The sequence below is a fragment of the Topomyia yanbarensis genome, chromosome 2 (assembly GCF_030247195.1).
Source record: "Topomyia yanbarensis strain Yona2022 chromosome 2, ASM3024719v1, whole genome shotgun sequence".
Lineage (NCBI taxonomy): Eukaryota > Metazoa > Arthropoda > Insecta > Diptera > Culicidae > Topomyia > Topomyia yanbarensis.
In genome coordinates, this window is record NC_080671.1 from 466,945,430 (window position 1) to 466,967,027 (window position 21,598).

At 43.0% G+C, this 21,598-nt stretch overlaps 1 protein-coding gene across 1 annotated transcript in view; it reads left to right on the top strand.

The window, feature by feature from the left end:
* The window catches only part of LOC131686149 (EF-hand domain-containing protein D2 homolog), a 55,500-nt gene extending 37,333 nt beyond the window's left edge, over positions 1 to 18,167 (top strand). The window contains exons 2-4 of the mRNA XM_058970329.1: positions 16,305 to 16,469; positions 16,604 to 16,765; positions 17,252 to 18,167. Of these exons, the coding sequence (XP_058826312.1) occupies positions 16,305 to 16,469; positions 16,604 to 16,765; positions 17,252 to 17,339 (415 nt within the window). The 3' untranslated portion in view covers positions 17,340 to 18,167. The remainder of the gene's footprint in view (positions 1 to 16,304; positions 16,470 to 16,603; positions 16,766 to 17,251) is intronic.
* Positions 18,168 to 21,598: the final 3,431 nt, after the last annotated feature.

Consider the following 21,598-nt stretch of genomic DNA (forward strand, 5'->3'; position numbering starts at 1 on the left):
CGGGATGGGAGGTTCACGTTGTCGTCTCTAGAACCACTTCCTCTCATGTATTTTGTCTTCGAAACGTTGATGACAAGTCCAATCCTGCTGGCTTCAGCCTTCAGTCTGATGTACGTTTCCGACTTCGCCTTAAAGTCCCGTGCCATTATGTCAATGTCGTCGGCGAAGCCAAGAAGCTGGACGGACTTCCTGAAGATCGTGCCACTCGAGTCTATCTCCGCTAACCTTATTACACCTTCTAACGCAACGTTGAACAGCAGCCACGATAGACCATCACCTTGCCGTAACCCTCTTCGAGATTCAAAGGGACTCGAGAGTGTCCCTGATACTCAAACAACGCACATAACCCGATCCATCGTCACTTTGACTAATCGTGATAGCTTATCCGGAAAACCGTATTCGTGCATTATCTGCCATAGCTGAACTCGATCGATTGTGTCATAGGCCGATTTGAAATTGATGAAAAAATGATCTTTGGGCACGTTGGGCACGCACTTCTGCAAAACCTGCTATATCGCGAATATTTGGTCCGTGGTGGCGCGGGAGCCCATGAATCCCGCTTGGTAGTGACCCATGAATTCCCTTGCAAATGGTGATAATCGACGGCAAACAATTTGAAAGAGGACCTTGTAGGCGGCGCTAAGTAGCGCGGTATTGCAGCAATCCAACTTGTCACCCTTTTTGTAGATAGGGCCAACGACACCCTCCATCCGCTCCTCCGGAATTTTGGCGATTACCCAGTGCAGCGCTCTAGCCAGTGTTTCACCACCGTATTTTAATAGCTCGATAGGTAGTTGATCTACACCGGCAGCTTTGTTGTTTTTCAGCCGACCGATCTCCTCCTTGACTTCTTGGAGATCAAGGGCTGGTAGCCTATCGCCTTCTGTGCATGCTTCAAGATCCGTTACCATACCGCCTTCGTTCTCTGCTGCTTCACCGTTGAGGTGCCCGTCATAGTACTGCTTCCACCTCTCAATCACCTCATACTCGTTCGTAAGAAGTCTCTGCACATATCGGCTTTCGGAACGTAGCCTTTGCGCGAACTGTTCAGCTTCTTGTAGAACTTCCGGGTGTCGTTTACGCGGTACAGTTGTTCTATCATTTCGAGGTTTGCCTGTTCCGTGCTTGTTTGTATCGTTCCACATTCTGTCTCATTCCATGCTGCAGCATCCTCGCCCCTGCTGCATTCATCTTCTCTATTAACTGCTTACATTCGTCATCGAAACGGTCGTTTCCTCGATTTTGAATCGCTGTACCTAGTTCCGCTATAGCAGTACTCCCTATGGCGGAACGGATCTCCCTCAAGCCATCTTCAAGAGTAGCTTCGCCCAGCTGTGTGATATCAGAGAAGAAACGCCCGTCGATTAGAACGTGATCGATTTGGGTTTTCGATGCGTTGGTCAGGTGACCTCCAGGTGGCTCTGTGGATATCTTTGCGGGGGACTACCATGCCACGGGAGGCTGCGAAGCTCACGCATCGTTGGACATTGTCTTTCGATTCATCATTCAGTGTGCAAGCTGTTTGGCCCGATTATCCGTCTAAACATTACCTCCCATCCTACCTGAGCGTTTATATCACCGATGACGATTTGCACGTCCCGTTGCGAACAGCCGTCGAACACCTCCTCAAGCTTCGCGTAGAACGCTTCCTTCTCGTCGTCGGGTCTCCCATCGTGTGGGCAGTGTACGTTGATGATGCTGTAGTTGAAGTTGTTGTTGATCCTCAACTTACACATCTTTGCGTTAACGCATCCTACCTAGCACTACAAAGCCGGTTCCCAGCTCGTTGGTGGTGCCACAGCTCTGATTGAAAGTAGCTGCCCGATGTCCGCGTTATGGACCTTTTGTCCTGTCAAGCAAAGTTCCTGCAGTGCTACGACTTCAAAGTTGCGTGGTTGGAGTTCGTCTTAGATTATCCTGTCGAAAGCTGGAAAGCAGAGTGACCTGGAATGTTCCGAGTTTCCAATCATAGTCCTTATTTCGTCGCGTAGGTCTTCGCCGAATGTTCCGTTTCGTATTTTCTTCTGTATTGTTCGTAACGGTTAGTTTTCCAGGGTGACTTGTTGGGCCTTGGCCAACCCCCTGTTTCGCCGGAGGCTCTGTTTAGAGTTCCACGCTGACACGAGGACGATACATCAGCCGCCCCTAACATGTAGAACAGACGCTACTTTGAGCCGCCCCTAACATGGGGAACAGACGCTCGGATGGACTCATCCTCCGAAAAGAGGAGCCCCCCTTCCCTGTCAGCATACGACCATGGTCCCATCGGGGTTGGTTACCCGATCTTACTGGACAAGAGGCTAAGGACCACTGTGGCGTACAACCGGCAGCCATTGCAGCGACAATGGCAAAAAGGAATACAGACGCACCAACAGTCATCTCCACTCACTCCTTGTCAGTCTTGAGGGACACTACATCCAGAATGTCCATTCACTACTTTGTCACACTCCCCGGATATGTAGGGAGAACAACACCTTGCAAGCACCCCCTATAGGCCCTCTGCTATGCCATCCCCGCGCTGAAGAGGTCGCCCATGGCCCAACACTGAAGCACCAACACCATGCTGTCCTGGCATCGTAAAGACCGCCCATGTTCCGATACTACGGAAAATGTCACGCGGAACCAAAACCGGGAACCCCTTCCCCCACAACCAACGGAACTCGGGCTGAGTGCTGGAGAGGTATTCCGCGGCCCTGACGAAGCCAACCACTGAAGACTAAACTGGCAACAACATCCTTCCGCGGCTCACCGCAAGCCAGAACAACAAGACTGCACTAAGGCTACACCTACCGTTAAGCACCACCAATTGGCCCTCAACAGGTAAGCCCCCCGCCCTGCGTTGGAGAGGTCACCCATGGCCCAGCACAGTAACTCATGGAATAAGAGCCGGACACAATTACTCACGGAATAAAAGCATAGTATCAATTTAGAAAAAATCCCGTTTTGGAGTCCCCGAACTTAAGTTTCTTGGTTATTTGTTGAATCGGGACGGACTCAAAGTCAATCCTGACAAAATTCAACCGATTCTCGACTACGATAGACCGGTTACCATAACGAAACTACGTCATTTCCTCGGTATGTGCGGTTATTACCGCCGCTTCATTGATCGGTTCAGTGAGGTCACTGCTCCCTTGACCGATCTGCTCAAAACGAAAACCAAGAGCTTAGTTTGGAACTCCGAGGCAGAACTCGCGTTCTTTAAAATTAAGGAACTTCTAGTCACTCCTCTAGTTTTAGTCCCACCAAACTTCTCCAAAGAGTTCATCCTTCAGAAAGACGCTAGTGACGTAGCAGTCGCTGCAGTTCTGGTGCAGGAGTATCCCGAGGGTGAGAAAGTAGTTGCTTACTTTTCGCACAAACTGACCACTCCCCAAAGGAACTATCATGCAACTGAGAAGGAAGGTCTGGCGGTGATAATGGCGGTTGAACACTTTCGAGGTTACTTGGAAGGTTATCATTTTCGACTGGTCACTGATTCGTCAGCGATTACATGGATACTGAAGACTAAATGGAAAACCAGTTCACGTTTGAGTCGTTGGAGTTTAGAATTACAACTCTACGACATGTCTATTGAGCACCGGAAAGGCAAGGACAATGTCGTTCCAGATGCGTTATCCCGGGCCGTAGCAGCCATTTCAGCTTTGTCCACCTCAGACTGGTACTGTTCCAGGAAGTCCAAAGTTATCCAAAATCCTGACGATCAACTTTTCAAGTAGGTAAACTCGAAAGTTGTTCCGTGCGACGCGCAGTTCAGTTGGAAACTCGTCCCAGCACCCGAGTTCCGTCAAGATTTGATCCAACGTACCCACGAAAATTTGCTTCACGTGGGATGCGATAAAACGATCCACGAAGTGCAGTTGCGATATTACTGGCCTCGTATGGGATCGGAAGTACGAAAGTTTATTCGAGAATGTGACACGTGCAAGGAAATCAAAGCTCCTTTCGTCCCAGTCCAGCCCGAAATGGGTCAGTCGCGTGCGACTAATGCACCATGGCGAATGGTTTCTGTGGACTACATTGGTCCTCTTCCAAAAAGCAAACGTGGCAATCAACACTTGCTGGTCGTCCTCGATGTCTTCAGCAAGTACGTCATGTTAACCCCCGTTCGCAAAATCGCTAGTACATCACTCTGTACGATACTGCGCGAACAGTGGTTTAATCGCCATGGGAGCCCGGAAATTCTGCTAAGCGACAATGCCTCCACTTTCACCTCGAAGGAGTTCAGTCAATTCCTAAAAGAAACCAACGTCAAACATTGGCTGAACTCCCGCTATCATTCGCAGGCTAACCCAGTGAAGCGAACAAATCGCTCGATAAACACCGCAATTCGGGCATATGCTCGAACCGAGCAGCGCAACTGGGATGTCCACATCAGCGATGTGGAGTGCATCCTAAATACTACATTTATCCACTGGATTTAGTCCTCATTTCATTATACACAGGTGTGAAGTGGCATCTGCCGATGACTTCAGCCGGATTTCCGGTGCGGGTGACCTAGAAACAAGACACCAACAGTTAGACAAAATCCGGGAGATTGTGGTCAAGAATTTGGCAAAGGCTAGCGAGGGCATTCGACATCAGTACAACTTGCGCCATCGCAAGTTCTCCAAACCTTTTGAAACCATAACAGTTTTTGCAACCGACCGAGACGGTTGTGCCTCCAGGTGGAAGGTTTTGTTCTCGAGAGAGTGACGGAGTGCGAGACGCTGTATGCGTTATTGTGGGAGAGAGAGAGAGAGACCAGTTTGTTAAGTGTGAGTCGACAGTTGATACGTCGGAGGCGTGGTCAACGGCATCCTCGACAAGTGGTGTTTTGACAGCAAACCGCGGGTAGACGAATTTGCCTACCGCGGTGGCAGAAATCGACAGTGATCGTGCCTGTACACACAGAAAAAAATATAGTGTATTGGTGTCGTCGGGCAATTCTAATCGACGAGAGGGAAGCGTCACAGGTAGACCCATTTGCTCTATTTGTCTACCGCAGAAGTGGTACGACGAATAAGGAAAACAAGTGGCACCGAAAAGTGCCGCATCGACAGTGGGATTTTCGCAGCAAGCCACAGGTAGCCACATTTGTCTACCGAGGTGGTGGAAACGGAGAGAGCGCGCTTGTGGTGGTGATACCGACGAGCAGCTTAATCGGAGAGAGTTTTGAAGTGTTGCAGGTAGGACTATTTCTCTACTGAAGAAGCAACGCGACGAAGGACAGCAAGTGTCACATTGTCAAACAACGGGCACCGAGTTTACAACGTAACACATGAGGTGTGTTCTACAGGTATAACAGGTATATTTTTCATTCCTTTTTGTGATAGTTTTTCTTGCTAGGTAAAATGGATGAAGAGATGGGAGAACGAGTACCAGACCCTCCCCCTAAGCCTTATGCTGAAAATGTAAATCCGACTAGAATTAAAATTTACCCAGAGTCGTCAACGGGACCATGGATTGTATTTATTAGGCGTAAAGTAAAGGCGCTAAATATTATTCAAATTTCTAAAGATTTGACTTCGCGATTCTCGGATGTAAAAGAGATCGTCAAAGTCAATAAAGATAAAATACGCATTGTCGTTGGTAGTCTCAAACAAGCCAATGCAATTGCTTCTTGCGAGCTTTTTACGCGTGAGTATAGAGCGTATATTCCTTCAAAGGAAATTGAAATTGATGGGGTCATCACAGAATCGAGTTTGACTGTTGATGACTTAGTTAAGCATGGGGTTGGTCGTTTCAAAGACACCATACTTAAAGACGTAAAAATACTTGAATGCAAGCAATTGCATTCAGTATCACACGAAGGAGATAAAAAAGTTTATCGACTGTCTGACTCATTTCGAGTGACTTTCGCTGGGTCTGCGCTGCCCAACTATGTCATTATCGATAAGATTCGTCTCCCTGTTCGCCTTTTTATCCCTCGTGTAATGAATTGCCTTAATTGCAAACAGCTTGGCCACACAGCCACTTACTGTTCCAATAAGGCACGGTGTGGCAAATGTGGGGGTTCTCATCAAGAGGATACATGCAATGAAAATTCAGAAAAATGTTTAATGTGCGGAGAAAACTCACATGAGCTCCCTTCATGCCCCATTTATAAATTGCGTGAGGATAAAATTAAACGATCCTTGAAGGAGAGGTCTAAGCGCTCCTATGCAGAAATGTTGAAAAATGCTACCCCTAAACCCATCTTCTTAGAAAACACTTACGCATCTCTATTTTCGGAACAGTCTGACTCTGACGGAGCGTGCGAAGGTACATCATTTGTTTTACCCGGAAATTCCAGAAAAAGAAAACAGTCTTCTTTTCCCAAGCTGCCAAGAAAGGGCCTTAAAATTTCTCCACCAATAGATAAACTGCGCCCAAAACCGAAAAATTCCGATTCAAAACCGAAATCAATTCCGCCCGGTTTTGGGAACGTACAATCCAAACAGAACACCATTACTGGAAATAATAAAATTTCGACTACCTCTGAGCCTCAGCCGGGGGTAGGATTATTGAAATTTTCTGAAATTGTTGATTGGATTTTTAAAGCATTCAATATTTCTGAACCACTAAAGAGTATACTTTCAGCTTTCCTCCCAACAATTAGAACATTTTTAGAGCAGCTGATTGCTCAATGGCCCATCCTTGCAGCGATTGTATCTTTCAATGGGTAATTCACCTCCTCCAATGAAAGATTCCATCACTGTTTTACAGTGGAATTGCAGAAGTATCATACCTAAAATTGATTCCTTAAAAATTTTACTGCATAATTTAAAATGCGATGCTTTTGCTCTATGTGAAACATGGCTTACCTCAAACATTAATTTCAACTTAAATGATTTCAACATTATTCGCCTAGACCGAGACACCCCGTATGGAGGAGTGCTTCTAGGAATTAAAAAGTGCTATTCTTTCTATAGAATTGCCATCCCCATGATTGCTGGCATTGAGGCTGTAGCAGTCCAAACGAATATTAAAGGCAAAGACATGTCTATCGCTTCTATATATATACCTCCCAAAGTTCAAATTGGACAACGTCAAATTTTTGAGGTAGTGGAATCCATGGCTGCTCCGCGTCTGATACTGGGAGACTTCAACTCGCACGGAGTATTGTGGGGTTCCCTCTACAATGATAATCGATCCTCTTTGATATACAATGTTTGTGACGAATTTAATATGACAGTTTTAAATACTGGCGAAACAACACGCATCCCCAGACCTCCTGCACGTCCAAGTGCATTAGATCTATCTCTGTGCTCGACATCACTTCGGTTAGATTGCACGTGGAAGGTTGTACCTGATCCTCACGGTAGCGATCATTTGCCAGTCGTTATTTCAATTAACAGTGAATTAGGCCTTACGAATTCAATCAATGTTCCTTATGACTTAACACGAAATATTGATTGGAAAACATACGAAACATTAATTTCCACTTCTCTTGCTTCGACAAAAGAGCTACCCCCTACCGAAGAATATGAATTCTTAGCGGGTTTTATTATTGAAGCAGCAGAACAAGCCCAAACGAAATGCAATCCTGGAATGACAATAAATAGACGGCCCCCTAATCCTTGGTGGGACAAAGAGTGCTCTGATGCATATGAAGCTAAACAAGTTGCCTACAAAGAAATTATGAAACAGAAAGGGGGTATACGTGAGAACTTTGAAAATTATTTCATTTTGCAAAACAAATTTGACAGTATACGTCGTGCCAAAAAATCTAGTTATTGGAGACACTTCGTTAATGGCTTGTCAAGAGAAACATCAATGAGTACTCTTTGGAACACAGCCAGAAGAATGAGGAATCGAAACGTGACTAATGAAAGCGAAGATTTTTCGAATCGTTGGATATTTAATTTTGCCAAGAAAATTTGTCCCGATTCTGCTCCTGCGCAGAAAATCACTCGCGATGCTCCCACAAGTAACGATTTCATAGATTCGCCTTTGACAATGATGGAATTCTCAATTGCACTCCTCTCATGCAACAATAATGCTCCGGGACTAGACAGAATTAAATTCAACTTGGTGAAGAATCTGCCTGACCTAGCAAAAAGACGCTTGTTGAATTTATTCAACAAGTTTCTTGAGCAGAATATTGTCCCGCGTGACTGGAGACAAGTGAGAGTTATCGCCATTCCAAAACCGGGAAAACCAGCATCCGATCATAACTCGTATCGACCGATTGCAATGTTATCCTGCATCAGGAAATTGTTGGAAAAAATTATCCTACGACGTCTCGACAATTGGGTTGAGGCGAACGGCTTGCTATCAGATACCCAGTATGGTTTTCGGAGGGGAAAGGGAACGAATGATTGTCTGGCGCTACTTTCGTCAGAAATCCAACTAGCTTACGCAAAAAAAGAACAAATGGCGTCTGTGTTCTTAGACATAAAAGGAGCATTCGACTCTGTTTCCATTGATGTTCTCTCAGAGAAACTACATCAATGTGGTCTTTCACCAATATTAAATAATTATTTATACAACTTATTGTCAGAAAAGCACATGCATTTTTCATATGGCGATTTGGCAACATTCAGAATAAGTTACATGGGCCTCCCACAAGGTTCTTGTTTAAGCCCCCTTCTCTACAATTTTTACGTGAATGATATTGATAATTGTATTGTCAGCCCATGCACTCTAAGGCAACTTGCAGATGATGGCGTGGTTTCTGTTACAGGACCAAAAGCCTTAAATTTACAACAACCACTGCAAGATAGTTTGGATAATTTATCAAGTTGGGCTTTGAAGTTAGGCATCGATTTCTCTACGGAGAAAACAGAGTTGGTTGTTTTTTCAAGGAAGCGTGATCCAGCTCAGCTTCAGCTTCAGTTGGTTGGTAGAACGATAGCCCAAGTCCTGACTTTTAAATACCTTGGAATTTGGTTCGATTCTAAAGGCACATGGGGAGGCCACATTAGGTATCTAATAACGAAATGCCAACAAAGGATAAATTTTCTGCGAACAATAACTGGATCATGGTGGGGTTCTCATCCAAGTGACATGATAAGATTGTATCAAACAACAATACTTTCAGTAATGGAATATGGGTGCATCTGTTTCCGTTCAGCTGCGAACACTCACATTATTAAACTGGAACGGATACAGTATCGCTGTTTACGAATTGCCTTAGGTTGCATGCAGTCGACCCATACGATGAGTCTTGAAGTACTAGCGGGAGTTCTTCCTTTAAAAGACCGATTCTGGGATCTCTCTTCTCGTTTACTTATTCGATGTGAGGTTATGAACCCACTGGTAATTGAAAATTTTGAAAGACTTGTCGAGCTTCAACCCCAAACCAGATTCATGACAGTGTATTTCAATCACATGTCACAAGAAATAACGCCTGCTAAATATGTTCCCACATACGTCAATATACTAGATATTCCTGAATCCACTTTATTTTTCGACACGTCCATGCAAGCAGAGATTCGTGGAATTCCGGATCATCTACGCTCGCGGGAGATCCCTAAAATATTCACAAGTAAATATCAACACATAGACTGCCTTAAAATGTTTTACACTGATGGGTCACGAATCAGTGAGGCCACTGGTTTCGGTATTTTCAACAATAATTTTTCAATTTCTCTCAAACTTGCAGAACCCGCCTCTGTTTATATAGCGGAACTAGCAGCAGTTCACTATAGTTTGCAAATAATTAATACTTTACCCCCGAACCATTACTTTATCCTCACTGATAGTCTCAGCACAATTGCAGCTCTACGCTCAAAGAGGATTGATAATCACGATCCATTCTTTTTGGGGAAGATACGAGAATCTCTGAGTAACCTGACAAGAAAATGTTATAAATTTACCCTAGTGTGGCTCCCCGCCCATTGCTCTATTGCGGGCAATGAGAAAGCTGATAATTTAGCCAAGATTGGTGCACTAGATGGTGAAATATATGAAAGACCCATCGCTTACAATGAATTTTATAGCGCTTCTCGACAGAGGACACTTGCTAGTTGGCAAACATCTTGGGACAATGGAGATATGGGACGATGGCTACACTCAATTATCCCTAAAGTATCGTTCAAAGGATTATATGTAAGTCGGGACATCATCCGTGTGATGTCTAGGCTCATGTCCATACATTATACTTTAGATGCACATCTCCGTCGTATTGGGCTCGCTGAGGGTAATCATTGTGCTTGTGGAGAAGGTTACCATGACATTGAGCATGTTGTTTGGTCCTGCACTGAATATCGTGAAGCCAGATCACAATTAGTAGATTCTTTACAAGTCCGAGGAAGACCAATCCATGTTCCTGTTAGAGACATCCTGGCGTATCGCGATCTTCTATACATGGAACTTATCTATCATTTTCTAAAAACAGCGTCTGTCAAAATTTAATTAAATTCATCTCCTCATACTCTCATCCAAGGCTAATCATTCACCAATTAAAGGGTCCTAGAATATTTAGTTTTTAAATTTAGACAATAACAGAAAAAAAGTAAATAAATACACCCGAAAATACTAGATCAGTATGAAATACAACAATGTAAGGAAAAAAGCAAACAATAAAGTGATTTCAGTGTTAGTTTTAGACAAAGTACTAGTATAGTTAAAATTAGTCTTAAGGATTTTTGTAACGTGCTATGTAAAAAAAGAAACTGGCATAAAAAGCTATTGCAAATGCCGTGTCAAATAAACGTAGGAAAAAAAAAAAAAAAAAAACCTTTTGAAACGGGACAAATGGTATACCGTCGAAACATGAAGTTGTCGAATGCACTCGAGTCGTACAATGCTAAACTCGGACCACAATACTTACCGGCAAAAAAATTGTCTCAACAAAGGGTGTATCCTCCTACGAGCTGGAGGATTTAACAGGTAAAAACCTTGGAATTTGGCCAGCAAATCTGCTTTAACCAGCATAAAAACTTTTCCGTGCTGTCTGTGGACTGACGGTGGCAACAACACGGACTTTGGTCCGAATAAAAAACAACATTTCTCCGTCTTCTCTATTTTTATTGTGGAAGACCAACTCTGCCGCGAGAAGGTTCTTCAACACCTGCTTGCAATTTTCCAGAGCCACCCTCACGCAGTGTGGTAAACAAACACACGCACGAAATATATGCTCCGGCCCCGGTGACGACTACGGTAGGGTGGAATACTCCACTAAAAAAACACTAATCTTATACCGTGCCGTTCTCCCGGGCACCGGATAAATAAATACACTACCTGCCGTGTTCGGCAAACAAATACAAAAAATTCTTTTTTTCGCAGTGAGGTAACCAAATTATCCACTAATTTGCTTTGCTCCGGCGGTCGAGACGGTTACGGTAAAGAAAGCTTTCTCACCAAGAGGGTGAATGTTTTGACGTTTCTTTGAAAAATGAGTGAAGCCAACATAAGATGGCTTCCTGGCTCGGATAGTTGCCAAAATGACAGCTAACGCGCTTTAAGCAACATTTACATTGCTACGAGCCAATATTGTTAACACCACCTGAAACTTGTCGAACACAAATAAACTTCATTTTGATGTGCTTAACTAGAACTCAGGTGATAAAAGCGTTCGGACTTTATAGAGAATAAGCAATGTAAAAAAAATCGTGCTTTTTCATGTATTGTTATTATTTACTTATTTTGATTCCCACTTTCAAACAGTGTTGTACAGTTCATGTGAATAGACCTTAAACATTTGAAACGTAGCTAGCGCTACTAGCATTTGGTGGCAGCTTCAGGCAACAAACAGTTTTCACGGGGCTGTTTCTCACCAAACCAGTACCAGTGTTTGGAAGAAACAAAACGAACCTATCATACCGCCTTTTCACCGCCGGATGCTTACACATCATTCTACTGCCGTGTTCGGCAACATAAAATTTTTCAAAAACCCCTTTCTGTGGGGAACACCTACGGGTGCACTAAATTATGTAAAATCTCCTTGTTTGGAGCACAAAGTCACTACTCCTTTTTCCAATAGGGACACAAACATTAGCGCGGCTAATTCCCGACCGAAATAAAACTCGAAATCGCGCGGAAACGGTTCAAAAAATAAAAATAATTGCGATCGCCGATTTCGCGTATTGTTTTGTTTTGATGATGATTCATTCATCCATTCAGATGGATGATACCATCATCAATTTTGACATTTTCCCCGATGTTCGCACCAATGCTCTGCATCATGCAGGTGTAGCCCGATTCGAATCAGGGTGGTGTGCGTGTTAGAGGGAAATGTGGGTTAAAAAGCGCCACGTATCTTCGATCTCGAATCGAATAATAAAATTTTATTTCGCATAATTTTGGGTTTGTGGTTAAACCTGGGGCGGTTCGTTTGATTCCAGCGGGAATCATTTTGATCTATTTAAATTTTGCGAAAGACATTCTTTGGTCCCTCTCAAACGTTTCTTTTGCCATGTACGAAGCGTTTTGAGGTGAAAAGGGACGAATATACAAACTTTTTGTCCGGAATGTCTGTGAGTGGAAGAAACGATAACGCGTTAAGCGGTATGGTATGTGTGAATGTATGAGTGTGGAATCGAACAGAGTGAATGAACGCATGTGTGAATGATAAGATAAAATTGTTTTGGGGTTAATTCGAAGTGCTTATCGGAATGTGAATGATCGAGCAGGCCAGTGATTGAGGATGAATGAATGGGATTGAATGAATGTATTTGGATTGAATCCCCAATACAAGTGTGTAGAACTGGTATCGTAAGGACACGTAAGACATTTCTGGACAGTCGATGAAAAAGAACAATATAATGCCGACAACCATTCCCCTGCAAGTTGAAACATTAAAAATTGTCAATGCCACTTGCAGAATTTTGGGAATTTCGAGTTGTTACCGATCTTGTTTTCGGATTGGATTTAGAGTTCAACCCATAGCCGAATAATGACAATGGCTGATAGCCTCTCGCCTCGCGTATGCTGTCAGTATTATCAGACCAAACTTGAGCAAACATTTCACCGATGAGGACACTCGGTCGATTAATTTTTTTGGATGAATTATTTATAAATTGCGGAAGAAATAATTAGGTTAGTTTTTTTTCTAAGTTTTTCTTTGTTTATTTATTTATTTATTCATTTCGTTATTATTATTGTATCGGTGTTAGGCGTTGGTTTAGAAAAAAATTGTTACCAATTTTTTTCCACCCGGTGTGGGCGAGATTGTAACCCGTAAGGGTAACAATTGAGCACTGGGTGGAAATATACCCTTTCGTGCGTACTCTCTCCGTAGAGTGTATTGTTTACGAAAATTTATGCTCACCGCTGTTTTGTACCGTTCACACTAAAGTTGTAAATTTTTGTTCATTTTCTCGTTTGTGAACGGTTTTGTTTGTGCAGATAGGTGTAGTAATTTTTGTTGAACATTTGTATACAAGAAACATAGGGTTTAGGTAGGTCACCGCTCTCCTCTCGCTGTAAAAGTGATTGCTAACTATGCTGTACCATGGCAATGACAGCTATGTGGCGGTGTGTTTTTTGGTGGTTGTTTGGTTGAGTGAAAAAGGCGGCCATCGAGATAAGGCAGAAAGTAACGAACCACGGCGTAGAACAGACGTCCGTAAATAGTATTTTCCCGGGACAGTTTCCGCCACTGGACCGAGAGTTAAGTGCGCGCGTGCGACGGCAAGTAATCCCGTCGAAAAGTGTCGGTCGTGGTTCGGTTACCATAGTGTTTTGTGGTGTTGGGTCGCCAGATATCAGGAGCTAAACGCAAAGGAGCCACTCGCTTCCCCGGCTAATTACCAAGGACCCAGTGACACCACGCCGCCCTCACTGTGGAGGAGCAGCCGAACGAGCATAGCTCTTCTCCACAGGTAATCGCAAAGGAGGGCGAAGCAGGTAGGACAACGGATCCACCTGAGGTAGTTTACTGCGGTATCTACCTGGGCCATTCACGGGGAATGAGTGGACCCGGCGATTAATCGCCCCGTCGCTAGGGAGGTTCCAACAAAAGAGCCTTGCTCACCTCCCTGGCTAATTGAAAAGGACCGCTGCGATAGCAGCCAACGATACCAGCAGGAGAACTCGGCCGTCGGAGTCCCGGCCGGTCGGATAAACCCCCGCCTTCCGCCATCATCAAAAGCAGCAGCAGTGAAGTGGAGAAGCGGCGAAATAAAAGTCGGTAAATTTAGTAAATTACTTGTTTGTTTACTTTTGTCTTTTGTTGTTACGAGAATCCGAAATTCTGTAGAGGCACCTAGGCCGCCCTGAAAGGAAGGGTCCCCCGGGCAATTAAGAACCCGAGTAGTGGGCAAACCTCTACTTACATTTGGCATTCAACCGTGAGCCTTCTGCTACTACCGAACCGGGTGCTAAAGAGCTTTCCCGCGGCCCCAAACAACCAGACACCAACCGACTCCCAGAAAAATCACTATAAACTAGAAAAAATAGCAAAAAAAAAACAATGACATGTAACATAAATTGTATTGTAATTATCTTTTCTTTTGATGGGTGAATGACCTTAAGGGTTAAAATCTCAAATAAACAAAACAGAATCCAGCTTTGCTACAGAGGTATCGGAGATGAATTCTAATTGTGCTCGATTAATTGACTTATTTTTGCTCTTTTTGCGTAACTGTTCTCAATAAGCAGTGGTTTCAAAGTGCCCATCACAGCACGCTGTGCGTTTGATAGTCATCGTTCGTACGACATTTATTTTATATACGGCTTAAGGACGATTCAGACGATACATCAGCTTCCGTTAACGTCACCGTTCCGTTCCGTTCTCTTGTGCCCGTTCACACGTTCCGTACGTCAATACGTTTCGGGCCGTTGATGTTGTGTGTGAAAGCCTCCATTAAAACTGCATGCAACTTATCCTGACGGAACGGTGACGTTTCGCTGACGTTGACGGAAGCTGATGTATCGTCTGAATCGTCCATTAAGGTAAAGATATGTGGAAGCAAGGAACGCACGCTCGTTGCTAGGCACCGACGCGCTTGTTTACATTGAGAAAAAATGGAATTCGAAGTGAAAATTGAAACGCGCAAATGGGAGTTTTGGGACATTTTTCTTCGGTTATCTGCACATTGGCTGAAAATTTGAAGTTTTGTTAGTAAACGATTAAAGTTTCGCGGGTGTCTTTTGCAGTGGTGTGTGATTAAAGTGCATTTGAAAAAGTGCCCTAACAATGAGAAGCAAAATAAAAGTGTTTCGAAAAGAAACCCCAAGGGAAGAGGTGATATGTTCGTACAAAATAAGAGCTACAGATGGAATTATGTCAAAAACTCGGGTTGATTGTATAGGGAAATGTTCTAGCTTCCTCAAGTAGCAGTTTCGTGGTACACCGGCAAGGTTAGTGTGTTGAAAAACGTATTTTTACATTTGCTCATGTCAGATACATGGTTAGGCAGTGTGGCTCGCTTGTATAATTCCTTAAATTCTTCGTTTCCAAAATGACATTGAAAATACTATTGAAAATGAAGTCAAAACAAGATTTTGGACACATGGTTAAGCGAAAACGGTGCAACTATGCCTAAACTGGCGACGTGTTTTGGAATTCATCCGAGTTCACATTATGCAAATAAATTAATAAAAAAAACTTTTCATTTGCATTTTGACCACTTGTCTTACTGACGTATTGAGACATGTAGATCGATTTTTTTTGCCAACTGTAGACTGAATCAAGGTACTAATTATTTCGCAGTTTCAACCATTATTCGGCATAGCACTTTCATCTTGCGGTCAATCTCAAACCCCGCGGTCACGCAATTCGGACTGCGCAAGGCAAGAGGTGTGAATATTTCCAAAACCCCCTCTCACGGCAGCTTCCATGCATAATTATGTTATTTTTTCTTTCTAATTTGGAAACAGCTTCAAAATTATTTTCACCTTGCTGGTTATGTATCTACTGCAATTGAAAATTAATCAGATTCAATTGGCGATAATAGCCCCTGCCACAGTGACCGTGACTTTGCGCGTTTTCCACTTCTATACGTACACGTACATATATGTAGAAGCGAGTGCGAAAATTGGTTTCAAGTGCGTTATGTAACACACTTGCTGCACGAAAATGCATATGTAATTGAAGTTTCACGCATTCGCTGGCATGCATTTTCGAAACATGGATATTGAGCAGCAAAAGTCGATTGATCGAGGGTGAGGCAAAAGTTCACAACATTTCCATGTTTTGAAACGGATACCCTCTGTTTTAATAGTGTAATTTATCGAAAATCAATAAACTTGAGCCTGCCAACTCGGACAAAGTGACCTGGAACGTGTTTTCTGAATGAGAAAAAAACAACTATTGAATCCAGAGAAATACTGTAATAAATCTATAAACTATGACGAATCCCTCCTTATATGCAAAACAGCTTGTATGAGTCATGCATAAATGAAAACGATAATTATTAACTGATTGCCTTCCCTTGTCCCCTTGCGATCTTTTGCAGGTACGACGTCGGTAATGATGGCTTTCTCGATCTGGCCGAACTGAAGTTCATGATGGAGAAGCTCGGTGCCCCACAGACGCACCTCGGCCTGAAAGGCATGATCGAGGAAGTAGACGAAGACAAAGATGGGCGGATTTCTTTCCGAGAGTTTCTGCTGATTTACAGGTGAGTGCTAATCGGTTGTAGGTTTAGTGAATTGACAGTGCGGTACATAACAACCAACCGTCGGTCGTCGTGAGTAAGCTATTCGATCATCATGGCATCATGCTTTGTTTTTTAATTATTTTCATTCTTCACAGGAAAGCGCGAGCCGGTGAACTGGTTTCGGACTCTGGTCTTGGTCAGCTGGCCCGCCTTACCGAGATCAATGTCGACGAGGTTGGAGTGAACGGAGCCAAGAACTTTTTCGAAGCCAAAATTGAACAGCAGCTGAGAACGAATAAATTTCACGACGAAATTAGGTGAGCTGTGCTAATTGAATTTCTACGTCACAAATTATTAGCGCCATTGTTTAGATTAGGTTGGTCAAAGCTGATTTTAGGAATGCGTTATTTACTTACCATCAAACAAACAGAAACAATCGGCAATGGATCTTGACACTTCTTTTCTATCTGTTTGGCTCCTTTATGGAGTTGAAAAATGACACAGCATTTGGCTATTGATGAATACAGCCAACTATGATTGCAGCGCTGCACACTGTTGTCAACGTTCCAAAAACGGGGTCTTTTTGATTGCGCTAAAAATGGCGTCTCCATGGTAGTAACGGCGTCGGTGGCTTTGGGCACACATACCGACAGCTATAAACTATATTCGAGCTTGCATTTTTTATTGAACATTTGGAACATATAGTCTATTGCCATAGTTTCCTCGTACTATCGCCGTGGTATGAATTTCTGTACTTTTCAAAGATACTGATTGTTTTTTTTTCCATTCCCCTCTCCGCACAGGCAAGAACAGGACGAGAAACGTCGCATGGAAGAGGAACGGATTCTGCGTCGACAACAGTTCCAGCAAAGAGCAGCCGTTTTCCAGTAAACAAGCTAACAACCTGTCGATTTCGGTCGCTAAGTTGCAAGCTAAAGAACAACCAACTTATCTAATCCCCCCTACACCCTCCGTACGTATAGACAAAACAATGGATATAAGTTTCTGTAAATGTGTAAATGTTATAAAGTTACTTTTAACGCTAGGTTTTAGTATGCAACAACAATGTTCAATGTTTTAAAATTAGACGAAAAGTTTGTGTCATGCTTAGTTAACTGATTTTACCAAACAAAACAACCTGGATTGAAAAACAAAAATGAGTCGTCAACATATTTACAAGTGGATGAAATTAAATGTGATAACGAAAGAGTCAAAGGAATGGAAAGCGAGCCTTATCAGGAGTTTAGTAGCTATAGGCGAATGAGGTAGATCACATATCGGAATTAGATGGCCATATTTTCGCTCTTTTGCTCCCTGGGAAAGGGAAGAGCTGCAACAGTGTATCTCTGTGTAATATTCCACTATTTGAGCTAATATTTAAGTCCCGAATGCTTAGCAGTAAATTTTTAACAGTTTTATTTTAATGTCAGGAGATGGGTAAACAAAGAAGGAATAATGAGGGTGTGCTGTTTAGAGCCTAGTTCAAGCTAGTTGGAGTTGTGGTATATTTTTGATATCAAAGATTTTACGTGCAGGGAAAAACGAATCGTGCTTGTGGAGAGAGGAGAATATCTGTTCATCCTATTGGCCACAGTATATTACAATTACGATGTTTGAGTGACTGTACAGCTAGTAATGTAGACAATGTAGTATTTAAGTTGACTCAATTGTGAAAGTTTCAATGTGAAAAAGTTACAATAAATATTCCGGTTGACGGTATGAGTTGCCTTATTTTAGTTTTAATGATACATTTAAAAAAATACAGGTGTGTGGATTAAGATGCTTATATCTTTCTAAAATATTAACAAACAGCTGTTTAGCATTTAACTTCTCTCAACTGCGTGTTTTTGCCAAAAACTCATGGCATTTGAAATTTGGACAGGTTTTTAATCAAAATTACAGAAAAACTCACGCGAATGTTATGTTGGGAGCTATTGGTACAGTAATTATGATTAAACCAGTCGAATTGTTACAATCGAGTTGACACGGGAAATGAATAAATTGGAAACCAAGGATCCACACGATTAGTAACTTTAAACACGGTAAAGATGACTCGATTATTGTGGAGTTTGCAGCTAGGATTAACATCAAATTGGCGAAAGAAAACACTATAAGCAATCTTGGTGAATGGTTGTTGTTAATAAGAATACTTATAGCGTTATCAGTTCGTACGGTGATCATTGGTTGGGATTAATGTTCAGTTGTTGACAATTTTTCTAGATTTTTAGAACGACGTGCACTGAGTGCACTAGCGCGAGTGACGGAAAGTTAAATAAGCACAAACCCAGTTGAGTCCGTTCGTGCTTTAAAAATGCCTACAGAAGCATGTATATCCGAAATGTGAAACGTGTATGCCAATAGGCTCACTACCCTAGGTACCTACAAACCGCCAATAATATTTTGAAATGGGCGGGTTGGCTTATTTTTTTGAATCGTTTCACCTGACTTAATTCGGCATGGATATTAGATAACATACCACACTGAGCAATGGTCACGTCGGAAAGTAATTTGTTCAGCTCATGGTCATTTCGACTGGCCAGCTGCACATGATGGGGTATGATCCTTGTCTCTTTATGTGCCAGCTCCAATACTTCGGTGGCAAGATGTTCCATCACTACGGCGTATGGTTTCGGACGTCAGAAAACTGGAGATGTATGATGTATGTATGTATGTTGTAGCTAGCACGAATGTAGCACACGAATGATACCGCTGTACTCGCTTCAGTTTATGTTCAACGCAAACGGGCCGGCCATCGATCGAAAACATTTTACTTCAATCGTCGAAGAGGTGGAGCTTCGAAAAACAAAATTGTCTGGTTCGCTTGTGGTCGAATTATACGGACCAATCAAGGCGCAGATAATAAATGCTTTGACATAATCCAATATTTCCGTTATTTTCCGTAATTGTATATTGTACGAAATTAGTTACAAAATTGTTTTACATATTTCCAATGAGAGAGCGCAAAAATCTATTTTTTTCATTCTGTGTACCGGCAGATAATCATGATAAAAAATCGGGTAAAATTCCAGCCGAAAATTTTGAAACGGGTCCCCTATATTAAAAGGGGTTTAGCATGAGAAATCCAGCCCACTGCACACACAAGCATAAAAATTACCCAATGCAGGCTCACAGCCAGCGCGTACACGTTGCACCCTGTAGTGCTGAACACAATCCGGAACCATCCTGCTCATCCACATTGCAGATCGTGTGTACGCGACTCGAAATTGTCGCTTTTCCAAACTCGTTTGAGTATGCGGGTCAAACATTGTGGTGAAGAGCCGACGATAGCTCTAACTCAACGGAGCTGAAGGTTTTTTTTTACATATGTTCTGGCATCACTGGCAGTTGAAACGTTGCACCCCAATATGGAGAAAGGTGAGAACATTTGACACTTTGGAGTGTATTAGTTTTATATTTGCAAAATTAAGCATGGCGGCCGGGGCCCTTGAAGTAAACATAAACATCCGAACGAGCATCATTATTCTTTGGCGCCCGATGAAAAGTGAGAAAAGGCCGGGCTTCACATCCGATCTACCGATTAGAACACTTGGGGACACTTTTTACCACGAAAAAAACCGATTAAATGAACTATGGCCGAACCAAAACAAAACTTATGGCAACCGAAAGGCCCACTACGTCATTTGTTTGTGCTTTTCTTCTTCATATCCTCTTGTTTTTTCGGCTTCATCAAAGAAAAATGACAACCGCACTCACACACAGAAAAAAAGTGTACACCTGTATCCGTCTTGGTTGCACCCGGGTCGAATTGACAGATGCAACAAATTAGTTGTCATGCTGACAGACGAAGAAGTGCATTGCGAAGGTAGTAGACAGAGAACGATAGAAGAGGACTGAAGCATAAGTAAATAAACAGCATAAGAGGGCAAGCAGAATAAAACCATTTTGAAAGTGATAGTAGTAGATAGTAAAATACGTTGGACTAGGCAAATAGAATTTGCGAGCAAGGAGAACAATTATTCGGATGGTGGATAGATTACAGATTTAGCTGTACTGAAGAAAATAAGATCCAGAATACGAAAGTTTGTGAAACAACTGCACAGTAAAAAATGGCAGATTTTCTAAAATCTTGTTTTCACCTGGCATCCGAACAAAATCAAAAAAATGTTTATCGGAAAGTGTGCAGGATGGCTTCTTCTCCTTCGAAGCACGAGAAGTGTTTGTATTGCAAGCTAGCGGAATCCGATGACATCGATTGGGTCCAATGCGAAGAATGTCAGTATTGGGCTCATTTCTCGTGTGCAGGTGTCAAACAAGAGATAGCAAACGTTACTTGGCGTTGTCCGCGATGCTCTCCGCAAAGCGCTCGGCGTCTTAAAGTTCCAGAGACTACGGCTAAGAAGTGCGGGAAGAAGTCCGCCCCGAATAGCGATGCAGGGTTCGATTGTGGAGCTGGTTCCGTCTTAGACCTGACTGAACAGCAGTTGGAAGAGGAACAGCTAGCAATGGAGAAGGCTTTTGCAAAGCAGATCTAGTGCTGCTGCTGCTGCTGAAAATGCTTGACTGCCAATTGGCCGCAGAGCGTGAATTCTCAAAGAAGCGGGACGCTATTTGGAAACAGCTTGACGACAGCATTAATAAGGCCAATATGGAGCTGTCGGCGGTGCTTCTGCCTCCAAACCGGAACAGAAGGTGAAAAACTGGATGCTGTATTATCGCGGAGCCTACCCAAAGCAAGGATATCGGCAGACGGCTGATAAAGTCGCGTGTCCGACAATCAGGTGCCGTTAGATAAGTCGTTCGTTGTCCAAGCTGGACAATTCGAGCGAAGTAACGAAGATGTGAGTGACGGTGAAGTTTCTGATGTCCCGCCGAGTAGATGCAGTCGCAACAGAAATGGGCCAGGTTGTATCGTCCCGATCAGAAACACATAACAGAAATATTTCAAAACTATATCTCGCATTGTTACTTGCTATAAATTTCTGTTATTTTAACTACTAACGAGACGTAATTTATAACACAATATGTTACAAAAATTGTGTTCTGTTATAATCTTGTTATTTCATTCTGATCGGGATCAGCTAGCTGCTCGAAAAGCGGTCTCACAGAACCTTCCCAAGTTTAAAGGAGAAGCAGAAGTTTGGCCGTTGTTTATCAGCTGCTTCGAGTATACGACTGCAGCCTGCGGGTTC